At 46.9% G+C, this 14,370-nt stretch overlaps 1 protein-coding gene across 4 annotated transcripts in view; it reads right to left on the bottom strand.

Annotated features, from left to right (window-relative positions):
* Window positions 1-5,881: 5,881 nt before the first annotated feature.
* SNX29 (sorting nexin 29) overlaps window positions 5,882-14,370 on the bottom strand; it is a 191,935-nt gene continuing 183,446 nt past the window's right edge. For 3 of the 4 annotated variants that reach the window (XM_044433143.1, XM_044433144.1, XM_044433149.1), the window contains exon 21: window positions 5,882-13,610. In XM_044433143.1, the coding sequence (XP_044289078.1) occupies window positions 13,481-13,610 (130 nt within the window). In that variant the 3' untranslated portion in view covers window positions 5,882-13,480. The remainder of the gene's footprint in view (window positions 13,611-14,370) is intronic. The other variant, XM_044433147.1, reaches the window with a different exon arrangement.

Genomic DNA, 14,370 nt, shown 5'->3' with positions numbered 1-14,370 from the left:
GAAGAACAAGTAAACAGCTTTCATTTTCATAAGGACAAATTATTTATTGTACACATTTTATGGTGTTTTTATTTATTCCCCTCCCCAACTCAGTTGAACACAAATGGAGATCTGTTAAAGGCTGCTCGTGAAATGAAATAAAACAAAACAGAACGCATTGCTGAGTGTTCCCCCATTTTTCCTGGTGAAATATTGCTGGGGCGGCGGAGAATCTGGGTTTGGTTTACTTTGGGAGGAGAGGCACTGAAGAGCGCAACATCTTGTTTGATTTGCTAACGCACAAACGAAGTGTACACAGCAGCAGCCTGGCTTCCCCAGACCAGACCCTCAGATTAAGGGTGAATTCCTGTGGCCACCCAGATGCTGTCTAGATGGTCTCTGATAGGTTGGTTTCCGAGCTCCAACCTTCAAAAGGCATTCTAAGGTTGGAGCTAAGATTTGGACCAGAAGCCCCCTCCCTCACCCTCGGAGCAGCCACAGTTCTTCCTGCACCATCCGCGGCTCAGAAGTCGGAGGTTCAACTTTGCAGCTGCTGTTGGGAAGGGGAAGAGCGAGGCTGTGCCAGGATTATCTCGGGACTCAAACCACTGCACCGCACTGGTTCTCGCTCGGGTGTTGACACATGGAGCTGGAGGAGGACTGGGAAACCCGACTGGCAGGATGCTGGCTGCACCAACGGACTGCTTGAGGTGGTGGCCGTCTCGGAGTGGAGGGAAGTAGGGGCTGCAAGGGAGAGCGATGCAGCCCGTTCAGTTCTGGTCCCCGGCCTGATCATGATTCAATTAAAAATGTTTGTCTTTTGCTCTCGGCTCTAGTGGGTGAACCTCAGGTTCTTCTAGGAGAAAAGAAAAGGACGTAGGCCGGGCAGCCTGCATTTTTCCCAGCCCTTCCCTACCGAGTCGCCTGCATGCATCACTGTCGTTTTGCATTGGAGTCAATTCTGGTTAGCTGAAAAGTGGGCTCTTTGTTTAAGCGGATGAAGAAATGAATGGATGCGGCACTATTTTGTCTGTCACTTCACAGCCTTTTGTCTCTTCATTTGACAAATTTTATCCCTAATTTTAGGTTCCAGATGCTGAATGCAAGGCTGACCATTTTTTCTCTCCATTCATTTCAGGCCTCAGAAAACTTGGTGGCTGTTTCTCCTTCATCCCAAAAAAGAGTCAGCAAATCTATGTACTGGCCTTGCCTGAACAGATGCATTTCAGATGTATTGGACTACGGCTCCCATGACTCCCAGACATTACTCTCCAGAAGGCCCCTGGTTGGGCAAGTCACCTGGATACGGTGTTTATCTCATCTAGGTCCTCTCCATGAAGTTCTTGCTTCCCAGATTGTTCAGCAAGTATGGTGCTTGTTTGAATACTGGCTTTAATTTTAATTGGTTTTAACAGTGGGCAGAACAGTTTAACTAGCCTTTCTACTAAAGCTGGATGGGGGAGCTCATGGAAAGAGTTGAATCCAAACTGGAACCTCCCTTTGGAGAGACCAAAGCGTCAGCAGCAGGATAAGAAGTGGCACACAAGGGGACCGATGAAATGCCTGCAGCAAGGGGAGGGCCTCCCTCCGGCACCTCTGTGTATGCAGGGAAGGTGCCAGGCGGCCCTCCCTGGGGAGAGCATGCCACAGATGGTGGGGAGGGGGACTTTGCAGAAGGCGCGCTCCCTGGGAGCCACCCATCACATCCTTGTGGTGAAAGAACTCAGGAAAGAACACCAGCTCAAGCAAGGGCAAGACTGGCCAGACGTTAGCAGCACCAGCAAGTTTCTTTGTCAGAGCTGCTATAACCCACCAGCTCCTGAACCAGGACGGGCAAAGTGGACTGCAGGCCTGCACTGCCTTCGTTCACAGCTCAAGCTCCATGGAGCCTGTGCCAACCCTTGGCGGCCTCGGCTTCCTTTTGATTCTCGGTTCTGAAGGCATGTAGGCAGACGTTTCAGAAGCTGGCCTGAACGATTCATCGATTCCCATTCAGTCACAGGAACAAAAAGCTGCAGAGGTTAATTTACATGCAGAGGTGAAGATTCTAACATAATGCAGTAGAAACCGAGAGACGGTGCCCCTCACCTGAGCGGCTACTTGTGTGGCTGCAGGGCCTCTTACCGAAGACCTCTGGGGGTTGAAGTTCTTGGAAGGGCCCGTTCTTCACTAAAAGGAGCTGCCAGCATCTCCCACAAAAACGGCGGGTCCCGGGGCTGGAAGACAAAAGTCGTGGAATGCATCCACAAGGATGACACTTCCCTGGGAGCCCCAGAGGGCCTGGTCCCTGGCTGAAGGTTCTGCGCAGCTGCTCTACAGGCACCCTGGTCCTCCCACCGCTTTGAATCCTGAGCCGTCCTTTGCCTTATCGCAATTACCGGTATTGTTGCAGCTCTGCTGAGTCCTCTGGCTTGAAGGAGGACAGGCTGCACAACTAGGAGGGTTGTGGATGGAGGACGTGACGGCGAGATGGAAAGGAAGGTAGGACACTCCTCTCTTTAGATGCTTCTCCAGAAGGGCGGATGGGAGCAACATGGGAAGCTGCCTCGTCCTGTGCCAGCCACTGGTCCGCCTGGTGCAGCACCATCTTCTCTGAGAGGCAATGGCTCTTCAGGTGAGCGATGCCAAGGGCTGGGCGCAGGGGGACAATCACGGCGTATGGTCCCACCTCTTGGCCTGATCCAGCAGGATTCTTCTTACGTGCCTGTGTCTGAAGCCTGGTGATACTCAGTGAGCCATTGGTGGACATCTTGAGATCACAAGCAACCTGTTATGGCTGAAATGCCCTGTAATTCCACCTCGCTCGGTTTCTGATGACTTGGAGGAAGCAAGTTCTCTTCATTGTGCAAGCTAACAAGGTGCGTCAAGATGGTTGCCTGTCCGTCTGTCTATTGTCTCCTCTGCCTACCATCTCCTCTGCCATCCGATGCATCATGGATCTAACTATCAATATCTATCTGCCTATCATGTCTATCATCTTATCAATCATATCTATCATTTATCTAGCTATCAACCATCTATCATCTTACTGATTTTCTCATTGAAATATATTTTACATGTCTATCATCTTATAAATCTATCATCTGATTGGTCCCTCATCCAATCATTTTATCAGTCCTCTATCCAGCTATCAATCATCTATCACTCAACTTCTCATCTCATATAACTTCAGTCTATCATGTTATTTGTCTCATGTATCATCCTATCTGTCTATCATCTTATCTAACCACCTACAAATCAAACAAACGGATTATAGGGATGAGCAAATAACCACATCGCTCTTTCTAGTAATTTGTTTCATCTTTCTCTCATACCAGCAAGCCTTGGGCAAACACATTAGCTTTCAGATCTCTTCCTTTTGCTTACAAGCTCGACAACCCCCCCCCGCCCCTCCCCTGCTCAAAGTGCCACTTATAGGTATTGCCTGATAATGTTTCTATGGACTGAAAATGAACAATTAATGCAACATTCCTTAATGCAACATTTTGAAGTAGCTTTATTTTTTCCAGTGCTTTGCCAAGGAAGAAAAGCGTTTCAGGAGAGGTTTAAATAGCATCAAAGTTATTTCAGGGAAAGATTGGCTGAAGCAGTTGCCTGAATCGCACGCCTGGATCTGGGAAGAAGATCCTTCAAAAGCTCCCACAGAAGTGTTCACTGCAGAAGAGCCGCCTCGGCCCCTTCTGCTGATCTTATATTTAAGACTAAGCAATAGCAGCTACATCCGTGAAGTCAAAAACCAGCATCCTGCGCCTGCTGTTGCCTGTCACAGGCCGCCAACTAGAGCAATCAGAAAACAAGCACCTGGGGTCTGCCAGCCCCCTCCCTTAATGCACACCACAATTGTGGCATTGTTTCTTTCCTCTGTCACCTGTCAGCAACTGATAAAATCATCCAGTGAGGGGTATGACCTTGGGGAGAAAACAGTGAGTCGATAGCAAGCTGCAATCCCAGCCAAAAGTTGCCCAAACGATAAAATCCCTGTTCAGGAGTTGTTGTAGTTGCGTGTTGCCATGTCGTCTCTGACTTAGGGGAACCCCATGGATGGAAGTCCTCTGGAATGTCCTATCCATGCCAGCCCTGCTCAGCCTTCCTAAATTCAAGGTTGTGGCTTCCTTTACGGCGTCGATCCATCTCATATTTGGCCTTCCTTTTCTTGTGCTGCTTTTGACTGCTTTTGAGCAGCGTCGGTCTGTTCTGTTAAATATTGTATTGACGAAATAGCAGCTGCATGGATAGAGTCACACAAGACTAGAGTCCAGGAGTCACACACTGTCACATCTCGCAGGTTGCCTCAGGAGCAGAGATGTGAAACGCCGCAAAATCAGCTTGCCGACGTTCTCCGGCTTAATTGTGAAGCTTGTTCCAACTTAAGGCCTTCTTGGATTACAAGCTTTGTTAATTTTTCTTGCATGAAAACCTACACTTGTTTTCAGGCTTCTTTTCCAAATGTGTGCCTCGGTTGTGTGCATCTTGGACTTGGATGCATTTTTCTCCCATTGATTAAACCACATTTTGGCAAAAGTCCCCATCTTTTCATGCAGTTTCCAAATGTATGTATGGTGTAGAATGCATTTTGGGTAGTCTGGGAGTCAAACTGCAAGGTCATAAATGTTGCAAACTGCATCCGAATCTGTGTTAGGTTCAGAAATGGGTAAGTCTGGATGGAAAATGAATTTCTCATGCATCCGTACTCATGGGGGAATTGCTTCAATAGCAACAATAAACTGCAGGGCGATGCAGTGACCCGGAGAATCAGAGACCGCTGAGCCATACAGCCAGGTCTGCGATGGCTGAGCAGCCTTTGGAAGCTGTGTGACAATTGCTGCAAACAAGAATTACAAATCAGGAACAGATAGGCTTTCTCAGCTATGAGAGGACAGTAACTCTCAAGACCAACTCCTAGCTTGTATCATGGGAAGAGTGTCTTAAGTTGGCTTGGAAGAGATGAGGATAGAAGACAAGCCCTGTGGGGCTGAACCAAGAGTCCACCTAGTCCAGCATGGCATTTACCAAATAGGCAACCGACTGCTCATGGGCAGGAGCTGAATGGAACAGCACTCTCCCACCCACATTCCCCAGCATTGCTGTTCATAAACCTACTGGTTATAATACGTAGTCATCAGGACTTGTAGCTTTGCATCGTCTTCTCCTCCAATCACCCCTCAAAGACTTCCAAAGTGGTGGCCGTCACCCCATTGTGCGGAAGGGAATCCCACAATTTGTGTCTGTGAAGAAGAACCTCTTTCAATTCGTTCAGAATCTCCCACCAATCAGCTTCATGGGAGGACCTCATGAGGTCCTAACGTTATGGGAGGGGGCAGAAATGTCCCTTTCCATTGTTTCTGCACCAGAATGTAACCTGCAGTAGAAAAGAATCACCGGGGACAGTAGAAACATCGGAGAGCACTTGAAACATCGGAGTCAGCCGGGGGTCAGACTAGATGGCCTGGGAGACCCCTTCTGACTCGCTCTGTTTCTATGTTTATCAGCCCAATGGTCCATCTTGTTCCCTACTGTCTACACTGCGAAGAGTAGGATCCCTGTATGTTATTGGACTCCAACTTCCAACATGTGGCCAGCTCTCTCAGTGGCCAAGGATGATGGAACTTGGAGTCCAATGGCACTGGTAGGCTTCCCATCAGTTTTAAACTAGATGGGCTGGCAAAGTCAGTGACATGATTTTAACTCAATGAACCATCTCGCGATCCCTTGCAGAGGCTTCCAACCAGTGAGGGCACCATCAAAGCGGGCTTGGTTTGTTTTCCAGAAACGATCAAGCACTTGCTCTGAATTCCTGCAGAAGTCATCAGAAAACATCCCACTGATTTAAATGGATCAGGATGTTACTCCTAAAAGCAAATATAATATGAATATGGAAGGAAAACAGAAGGGAAGCCATATCTCTTAAACATAAAAATGGCATTTATTCTCGCAATTGCAAACCAGCATATTTTTGTTTGTTTGGCCAGATTATAACAAAATTGTCAAAGAATATTTTTCTCAAAAGAAATATTAATACAAGGAAGTATCTTAGAAAATTATATATACATAAAATTTAAAATTATATAACAGAACATGGGTTAAAATAACACTTTGTTTATAGATGCAGATCCCACTACAGTATATACATATGTTATCTGAGAATTAATACTATATTTCTTATGCTTAAAGCTTCAAACAAACAAAGAAACCTTCTCTCCTGGCCTGGTCCTAGGTATAAAAGTACCAGTTACTTCCCGTATTGAGGATATTACAAAGGAGTAGATAAGTTGCACCTTAGGAGTTTTCAGTCATTTAATTACATTCAGAGCTATCTGAATTTCCCATTTTCAGTTATTCAATATTCACTGGAGAAAAATGAATGTCAGCAAATTATTACCGAATGACTGATACATCTATCCTGGCAGTGCAATGCACAGAAGAATTGATTATACACAGACTGAGACATGCAGGGAAAAAGCAACTTTATGCAAATAGAGATAAGATTTCTCTTTTCATAGCAGTAGGAAGAACGTTCCAGTCAATTATTAAGAGCAGGACAGAGCAATAAAAAAAAAGGCCATATGACTACAGAAATGTTGCAATATATTTCCCGCAGCTTCTGGGAAACAAACTGCAGACTTAGCAATTCCACTTAGCCCTTATTAATCGGAACACACAGATGGGTTCATCCGTGGCTGCGGACCAGGTGCAGAAGAACTCCAGAGATCAGTGCAGGGATGGAGGAGGAAGGAGAGGGGCAGAGATGCTGGGGCAGCAGGCTCTGGGCGTCAGTGTCACCGCTGATCGCTGGAGGGCAATGCCCGGGACCCCTGGGCAGCAGCCCTCCAGCGCACCAGAGCCTGGGACCCGCACGCTCCTCAAGAGGAGTTCCATGCACCAGGGAGCAGTGCACCAGCGCCAGCGCCCCAAGAGGGAGCTCAAGGCATCCGAGGCGTGATGGAGGCCCCAGTGTGCTCAGAGACGCGTGCTCGGGGCACCCTCCTTGCTGCTGCGCAACCAGGCCTGCCCTGTGCCTCACGGGCTGCTCCCCAGGACCGGAACAGGATGGGACTGTCCTATGGGGGCTGATGCCCCCTGCAGACCTGCCCTTCTGGCACGGTGACACCTGTCCCTTGAAGTGGGAAGGGCACATTGCAAAGGCCAACAGGGCTTTCTCCTGGCCAGCTAGGAAAAAACCCCGTGCAGTTCTAAAGAAGCAGCAGTGGCAGCGGCACCATGAGCATTGCTCAACATATACAAACATCTTTGCACACCTCCTGGGCAAGGAGAAATGGAATCAGTGGAAAGAAAAACAGCGCCCATGAGTCATCCTCTCTTTGGCACTGTATCAGCTATGCCCGAATAAAGTTGCAAAGCAGCCTTCTTCAACCTGATGCTTTCTAGGTGTGTGGGACTACGACTCCCATCACCCAGCAGGCATGGCCATGTTTGAAAGGCACCAAGGTTTGGAAGGCTCTGCTAAATGGTCCCCTCTGCTCAAAAGCAGCCAAAATGAATGAGAGATAAAAAGCAATATAGCCAGAGTTGTGCATATCAGTAAGATGTTGTGTAGTGGTTAGTGTTAAACTGAGACTTGCAGGGATTGGGATCTGGTTCCCATTCAGCCATGGAGCTCACTGAAACATCGCACGAGCGGAACCCACAGGGGCGTCCCTTCCAGTGCAGCGCAAGATGAGACAGGATAGGGATGGCCTGTATTTAATGGCAGCCGTAAAGAGCAGGCCTTTCCAGATGAACAGAGCTTAACTTAGACTAAGCTAGAGAGAACCCCAAGCAAGCCTGCTGTAGTGAGACACCCTTGTGGCATCTTAACAACTAGCACAGCTACTTGTGTTCCGAGTCCCCTTCACTGGATTGCTGGGAATGCCAGAACAATCCTCTTAGCACCAATGCCTGCTCCTTGAGAACAGCCACTCCTTGAGATGGCCACAGACCATGCGTCATGCAGTTCCGTGCCATTTAATGCTTCTGCCTGCAAGCTTTCCCTCTCTCTCCATCTTGTCTCTCCTGGCCACCTGAGAATCAGGGTTTATACACCTGACAAAGTGGACTGTGTCAATGGTGGGCAGAAGAAGACCAGGATCTGCTGGAAAATTTCTGGCTGATCTGCAGGAAAGCGGGAAGGATTTGTTGAGGACAGCCAGGTGGGTTCTCCCCATTTCCCTGTCTCGGATCTGAATCAACACAGAGCTAGGCCGGTACTTGCATATGCAGGTCAGCTCTGGATGAGCTCACTGGGTGCAGAAGGCTGCTGAGTCCCCGTGCCGTCCCTGGCATCACCTTCACCCCACGAGGAAATGCACTGACAACAGTGCCTGGAGCAAGGGTGCTCAAAAAATCGGAGCTGACACGGCTTTAAAAAAAAGGTAAAAGAAAAATAAAAGATTCCACAAACCTAGCAGGCAGGAAAATTTAGGCCAAAATAAATTGCTCATTCTGGAAGGTCCTACAAGACTCTGTTGTTTCTGCTATAAAAGAAAGCATTAAAATTCTGACAGTGTTATATGGGCCGTTGAAATGTTATGCCTTAGTTGAAACATTTACAACCAGCCAAACAGTTGCAAGTTCATTTACAAAAAGCAACCCCCTCTCCACACACACACACACACACACACACACACACACTACTGAGCGCAGGGATGATTTGGTTCTCAAGACCATTCAACCAGAAATGTGGGTTCAGCAAAGGCTTCCAAACCAGACTCAAAGGTATCACAGTGGATCAGGAAGGAAATAACGGAACTCTTAGTGGATTAAGATGGTTAAACTCAGACTGCCACATTCCTCCAGGCTCTGAAACCATGTCAGAAATTCAGAAGAAACCTGTCTTTTAGAGAAACTAAGATATTCAGAGCATGCAAGGAAGCTCTCCCTGTGTTCAGACATATACTCTACTCCTCTTAAAATGCTGATTTTCAGAATTTCAGGATCTGCTCTCCCTGTGTGTTCACACCTGAAATGCTTTCAAGTGGCTTTCACTTCTGACATCATTAATATGATGAGACAAGGAACTTCTCATTACCAGCTCAGCCTCTGCCGATTCCAAGTCCCCATTTATTACCGCTGCATTGAGCCAGTCAAGGCTAGTCCTTAATACGTTCCTATTCATTTCGTTTGACAGCTAACAACTAAACATCTTTTCCGATACAATGAAGCATTCGTTTCATGACAGCAAATTGAACCTTTGCATACGGGTTTCCACCGTGAGCCAAATCTCAGATTTACTGCCGTTGTGTCTTATCCGTCAATGGCTTACCGCTCATTAAACACCGTCACCGTGTTTTATGGCCAACGGTCTCTTTCTGAAATGGAGGCAATTTGTTTAGTGCAGTCCTTCCGGCAATATGCCATGCAAACAGGGAGAGACTTAGGAATTATTACTCCTCCCTTTTTAACAAGATTGGACGTTATGGGCATATTTTGCATTAAGCCTTCTGTATATTTCATGGTGTGGTCTTGGATAAATTTAGATGTTGGAAGTTTGGCTTAAGAATAGCATTAAGTCAATATGTAGTGCAACCTGATAGCTCTTAATGTGCAGGGCTGCAGAAATACACCCGTTCCAAAGGTGATGAGAAATAGGGCCCATTGCAGGCAACTCGGTTTTGGCCTCTGCTTCTGATATACCTGACCCCTTGCTTATACACTCGTGCATTTTTTTTTTAAAGAAGAATTTGCTATGTTGCTTTTTTAAAAACAGTTATTGCTCTATCTTCAAAATGTTGTTATTAAAAGGGAACACAGAGAGCAGGTCTTTGGCTTTTCAACTAGTGGGAGGTTTGATCATATGCTTGTGTAGAAGACAAATCCTACAGTGAACAACACGTCATGAATGGAGCCAGGGGTCAGACTAGATGGCCCGGGAGTCTCCTTCTGACTTGCTCTATGTTTCTAACTGGGCTTACTCCCAAGGAAGTGTGCACAAGATTCCACACTTATGGGCAAGGGCATGAAGATGAGCTCCGTGGAACCTCATTTACTGCAGAGCCAAATTGGCTTCCCCCGCATCATTTCCTGCAGAGAGCCCAGCCTGGATACAGAGGAGGCATGTTCCAGAAATCCAAGACTGCCCCACACCAGAACCTCCGACAAATGGGGGATGATCATAAGCAGCAGCATCTGGCCAGATTTCAAGAAGGTGCCCTGCAGTCTTTAGAGTCTGAGATGATTCCATGAAAGGAAGAGAGACTAGAGAAGCCGGCTGCTGGTAAGAATGTAAGAACCTTCTTCTACATGCCAGACAAGATCCATTAGCATGTCTTTGTTCATTGACCATAATGCGCAGTAACTAGCTTTGATGATCTCCACGGCCATCACTGATCTTCAAGTTCCCTTAGAATTTGGAAACATTTGCATTACACTTCAGGCATGGCTTTCAAGAGAACAGTAATGGCGATTTCCCAGAATGAATTCTCTGGCCAGTGGGGAAGAAGGCTTGGCTGGTTACGCTCTAAGACACTGTTTCTGGAAGTCCTAGATGCTTGATGTGTTTGTTCTTTCAACATTTAAACATAATTGGAGCCTTACTGGGTTGGACCAAAGTTGCATCTGGTTTTGCATTTTATTTTCCAGTGGCCAACACAATGATTCTGGGAAATATGCAAACAGGGACCTTGGCTCTGTTTGGCAGAATAGGTGCAACTTCCTGCAGATAGCAGATCGTGTCTATTCAGTCCAAATATTGTATATATAATGCCTAGTCATTCTTTCCTACACAGAATGTAACGTTCCAGGGACTACAGTATGCAGTTCTGGGTGGTACATTTCAGCATGTTGACAAACTGGAAGGAAGTTTTGAGTAAAACTTAGGCTAAAGGAGGTGGTGGGATTCTCCTTCACTGCAGCCTTGAAGCAGAGGCTGGACAGTCATTTGCCAAGGATGCAGTAGTTACGTCTAAGACGCCAACTAGATTAGGGTTGAGACGAACCCTTTTGGGATCCACCACTCCAGAATCGGCGGACTTCCTCTTGTGCTCAGCCCAGTCCGAGACAAGAGGAAGTCCAGAGACACTTGTGGATCCCCAGCCGTGCAATCAACAAGCTTCCCCACCGAAAGCAGCCTGTAGAATGCAAACTAGGGAAGCTGCGCGTGGGTGTGCTGGCCGCCATTTCTGGCAGCCAAACTCCTTCCTCACTTGCAGCCGCTGGGAAGGGTGGTTCGGTTCCTGGTGGGTTCCCTGGGCACACTGGCCAGGCACTTGGGCTCTGAAACCGGGGAATCCACTGAATTTTCCACACAAACTGGATTCCTTGCACATATGTAGACTGGGACCAAGGTCCCAGGTCAATTTCAATTCTGAAAGGAAAAAAAAAGGAACTTGATAACTGTAGCATGTTAAGATTTCATTTCACAGAAGGCAATACTTTTTCTGTTCACTGTGTGCTTCCTCTGTGAAAGGCTTTTGTTAGCATCGAGAAATTTATTTTCAAGGTTCTGCTGGGCACCCCTCTCCCCAGTTCGCAGCATGGAAACATGTGCTGGGAAGGAGAGGGGACCCATACCATTGTTTTGGTTTGTGAGATACTGGATTCAGAGCCGGCACCATGGCAAGGTGTGTGCTTATGGTGTGAGGCCGCAATTTTAATCACTGAGGTCAGAGTTCCCTTAAGAAAGGATTTTGCCAAGCAAAAGTCCAGCCCACAAACTTTGGCTGAAGAGATACAGCCCTGCCTGTCAACTTAGAATCTAAGCCCCTTCCCTCTTCACTCACACACACACACTCCCTTCCAAATAAACGCATATATGTCACATCTTATTGTGCGGCACAGCTCAACACTAATGGCCCAAAGCGTGTGGTCCATCCCATTCTCGTGTCTGAAACGGCTATCGAAAACTGGGGACTTGTGTGACCTGCACGTGGTACGTTCCACCGTCTCTGAGGCCCGCCGGGGCTGCTCCCGCCGACCAGCAAACGAGGATTCCCATCCGGGCCAGAAGGATTAGTGCCACAGAGGGAGAGCTGCTCCACGTCATCCCTGCCCCGTGAAGCCACGTTTCTGCATGCTGGGAAGTTTTAATAATACTGCTGCCACTTGGAGAGGGAGGGAAATGCAAAGAAGCCTGGGTAGAAAAACAGCTCTGGGAAAGGAGCTTTACCTTTGCAGGAGAGAGAGCGAAGTTGAGAATGAGACAGCAGGACAACGAGCACAAGTTTACAACAGCCGTAGGAGACAAAAGCTGCCCTGCCAAAACTGAGTGGCCTGATTTGTTCTCGATAAAATGCACCAGCGAGTCAAGTTAAACTTATAAAAGAAAGGAAGAGCACAGCTAAGCATGTAGTGTCCTCCAGAGGCCTGGGACTACAACATCCAGAATGCCAACTGCCTATGCTGGCTGGGGATGATGAAAGCTGTAGTCTGTATCATCAGGAAGGCACTCTGAGCTTAGGGGTCCCTTGGTCACCTATGGCAGTGCAAGGGATGGGCCCGAGGAAGTGCATTCCAGGGAGCCCATACTGGAATTCCCACTGGACGTTAACCATCACCTCTCCCAGGTATCTTTCTGGCTGACTTTGCTGCGTCCTTGCCAGGAAATGCTTAGGTGACGGGGCATGAGTGAATGGGGCCCTTCCATGAGGCAGGCCATGGCTTTGTCACTTTGTGAGTCTTCAGAGAGAGCCCCAGAGCGACTGGCCCCCAGCAATCGCTCCTCTGGGTGCTGCGCATGCATCCCCACACGTGCCGCCAAGTGCAGGCACCCAGCTGGAAGGCAATCTGATGCTTCGCAAATGCGCCCGCCCACACCGGATGGTTTCCTTCGAGTTCAAATATTGCCGAGAGCAAAAGAAGCATGGAGCTGCAAACCTTAGTTCAGCCCAAAGCACAACCTTTTGCCTGGGAATCCACAGCACTTGGATTTGCTCTCCTCTTGAGAAGCGATCTTGGAAGATCTGAGCAGAAACACACATCCCGTCTGTCCGTTTTTGGTAGTGAAAAGGAACACTGGGTGCAACCTGGTGCATATCTAGACTGGGAAAAAGAGTCCTACAACCGTTGCGGGACCTTTTTCTGCTTTGGCACCCACGGCATCGTGCCCTCCGTTGCTCAGTGTGAGGGTGGGTTACAATAAATAGAAGGCAAACCATCCTACTGAAATTGGTGGTGGAAAAAAACATTCTGCCCATCCCATTATTGTCAGGAAGGAGTAAGAATTCAGAATACAGAGGGAATTGCATCAAAACCATAGAAGGCCTAGAATATGATTGAGAGGGTAGAGCGTAGCTGTTTCTCAAACCAACAACAATACAAGCTCTTTTCCTAGTTCGCGAAAAACCCTAGGTCACAAGGCCTCTGATTATTTTGGGGAATGGCTGCTACTTCAAAAGCAACCTGATTAATCAAAATAAAGACGCCTTCTGCTTCTGACGCAACATGGTTGGGCTTGCTTGTGTTTCTGTGTTTTCCTCCCACTGGCCTATGTCTTCAATTGCACAGGACAGAACAAAATTGAAAGGCAGCTGAAAGTACATGGTGCTAGTGGTCGTAATGATTCAAAAGGTCAAAGATCACCGCTCTGTGGTTCCAGGTTCCGTGCCTCCCTTTGCTGACTCCGAGAAAGCTTCGGGAATCGGGCCGTCCCTCGTGGGCGATTGCTTTTGCCGGCAGATTCTCCCACAGGTTGAAAGTCTCTAGAAAAAACAAGGCACAAACCAGGTCATGTTAGTACACGGAACCGTGTTTTTTCCATCTCTCTCTCCCCACCCATGAGAAAAAATGATATTGTAACATATTCATAATCATAAATATATATGATTCACTCCCTGGGGCTACACTGCTTCTGCAGTTGACTAAAGAACTAATGAATTAATTACACAATATTTTTGCAAATAGGATACTATACAGTAAACAACTCTGTGACCTGAAGATTTGGAACAAGGAGTCTTTCTGTGTAATTTTTAAACGGACATATTATCTTGCCTGCCTTTGCTGACATCTGTGCATAACTCGCCCTAAGAACAGTCATGTATTTTGCTATACATAAAATATATAGGGGTACATAGCATACATGTAATTACTGGAATAGATTCACTCAGATTTCATGTAAGAATACTGATACTGCATTTTATTTTACTGCTGTTTTTATTTTTATTTTGTTTTGATTTTCTTGAAATTCACAATAAAAGTAATTAAAATATCCACATACATAAATATACTAGATTAGTTTACTGGATTAGCACTGCTTCTGCGGTGGACTTAGGAATGACTTAATTACTTACACAGAACATTGCTTGCAAATACAACACAATGTAATACAACAACTGCATGGCCTAAATTGTGGAGGTAACATTTTATAAATCAAAGGCAGCGGCAGACAATACAGGTGTTATTGTAATCTATTTGTTTTACAAGGAATGGATGATGCAAACGATGGACACATGTATTGATACA

The sequence above is a fragment of the Varanus komodoensis genome, unplaced genomic scaffold (genome assembly GCF_004798865.1).
Source record: "Varanus komodoensis strain SLA01 unplaced genomic scaffold, ASM479886v1 scaffold26, whole genome shotgun sequence".
Classification (NCBI taxonomy): domain Eukaryota; kingdom Metazoa; phylum Chordata; class Lepidosauria; order Squamata; family Varanidae; genus Varanus; species Varanus komodoensis.
This window is presented reverse-complemented; position numbering and strand designations above follow the sequence as displayed.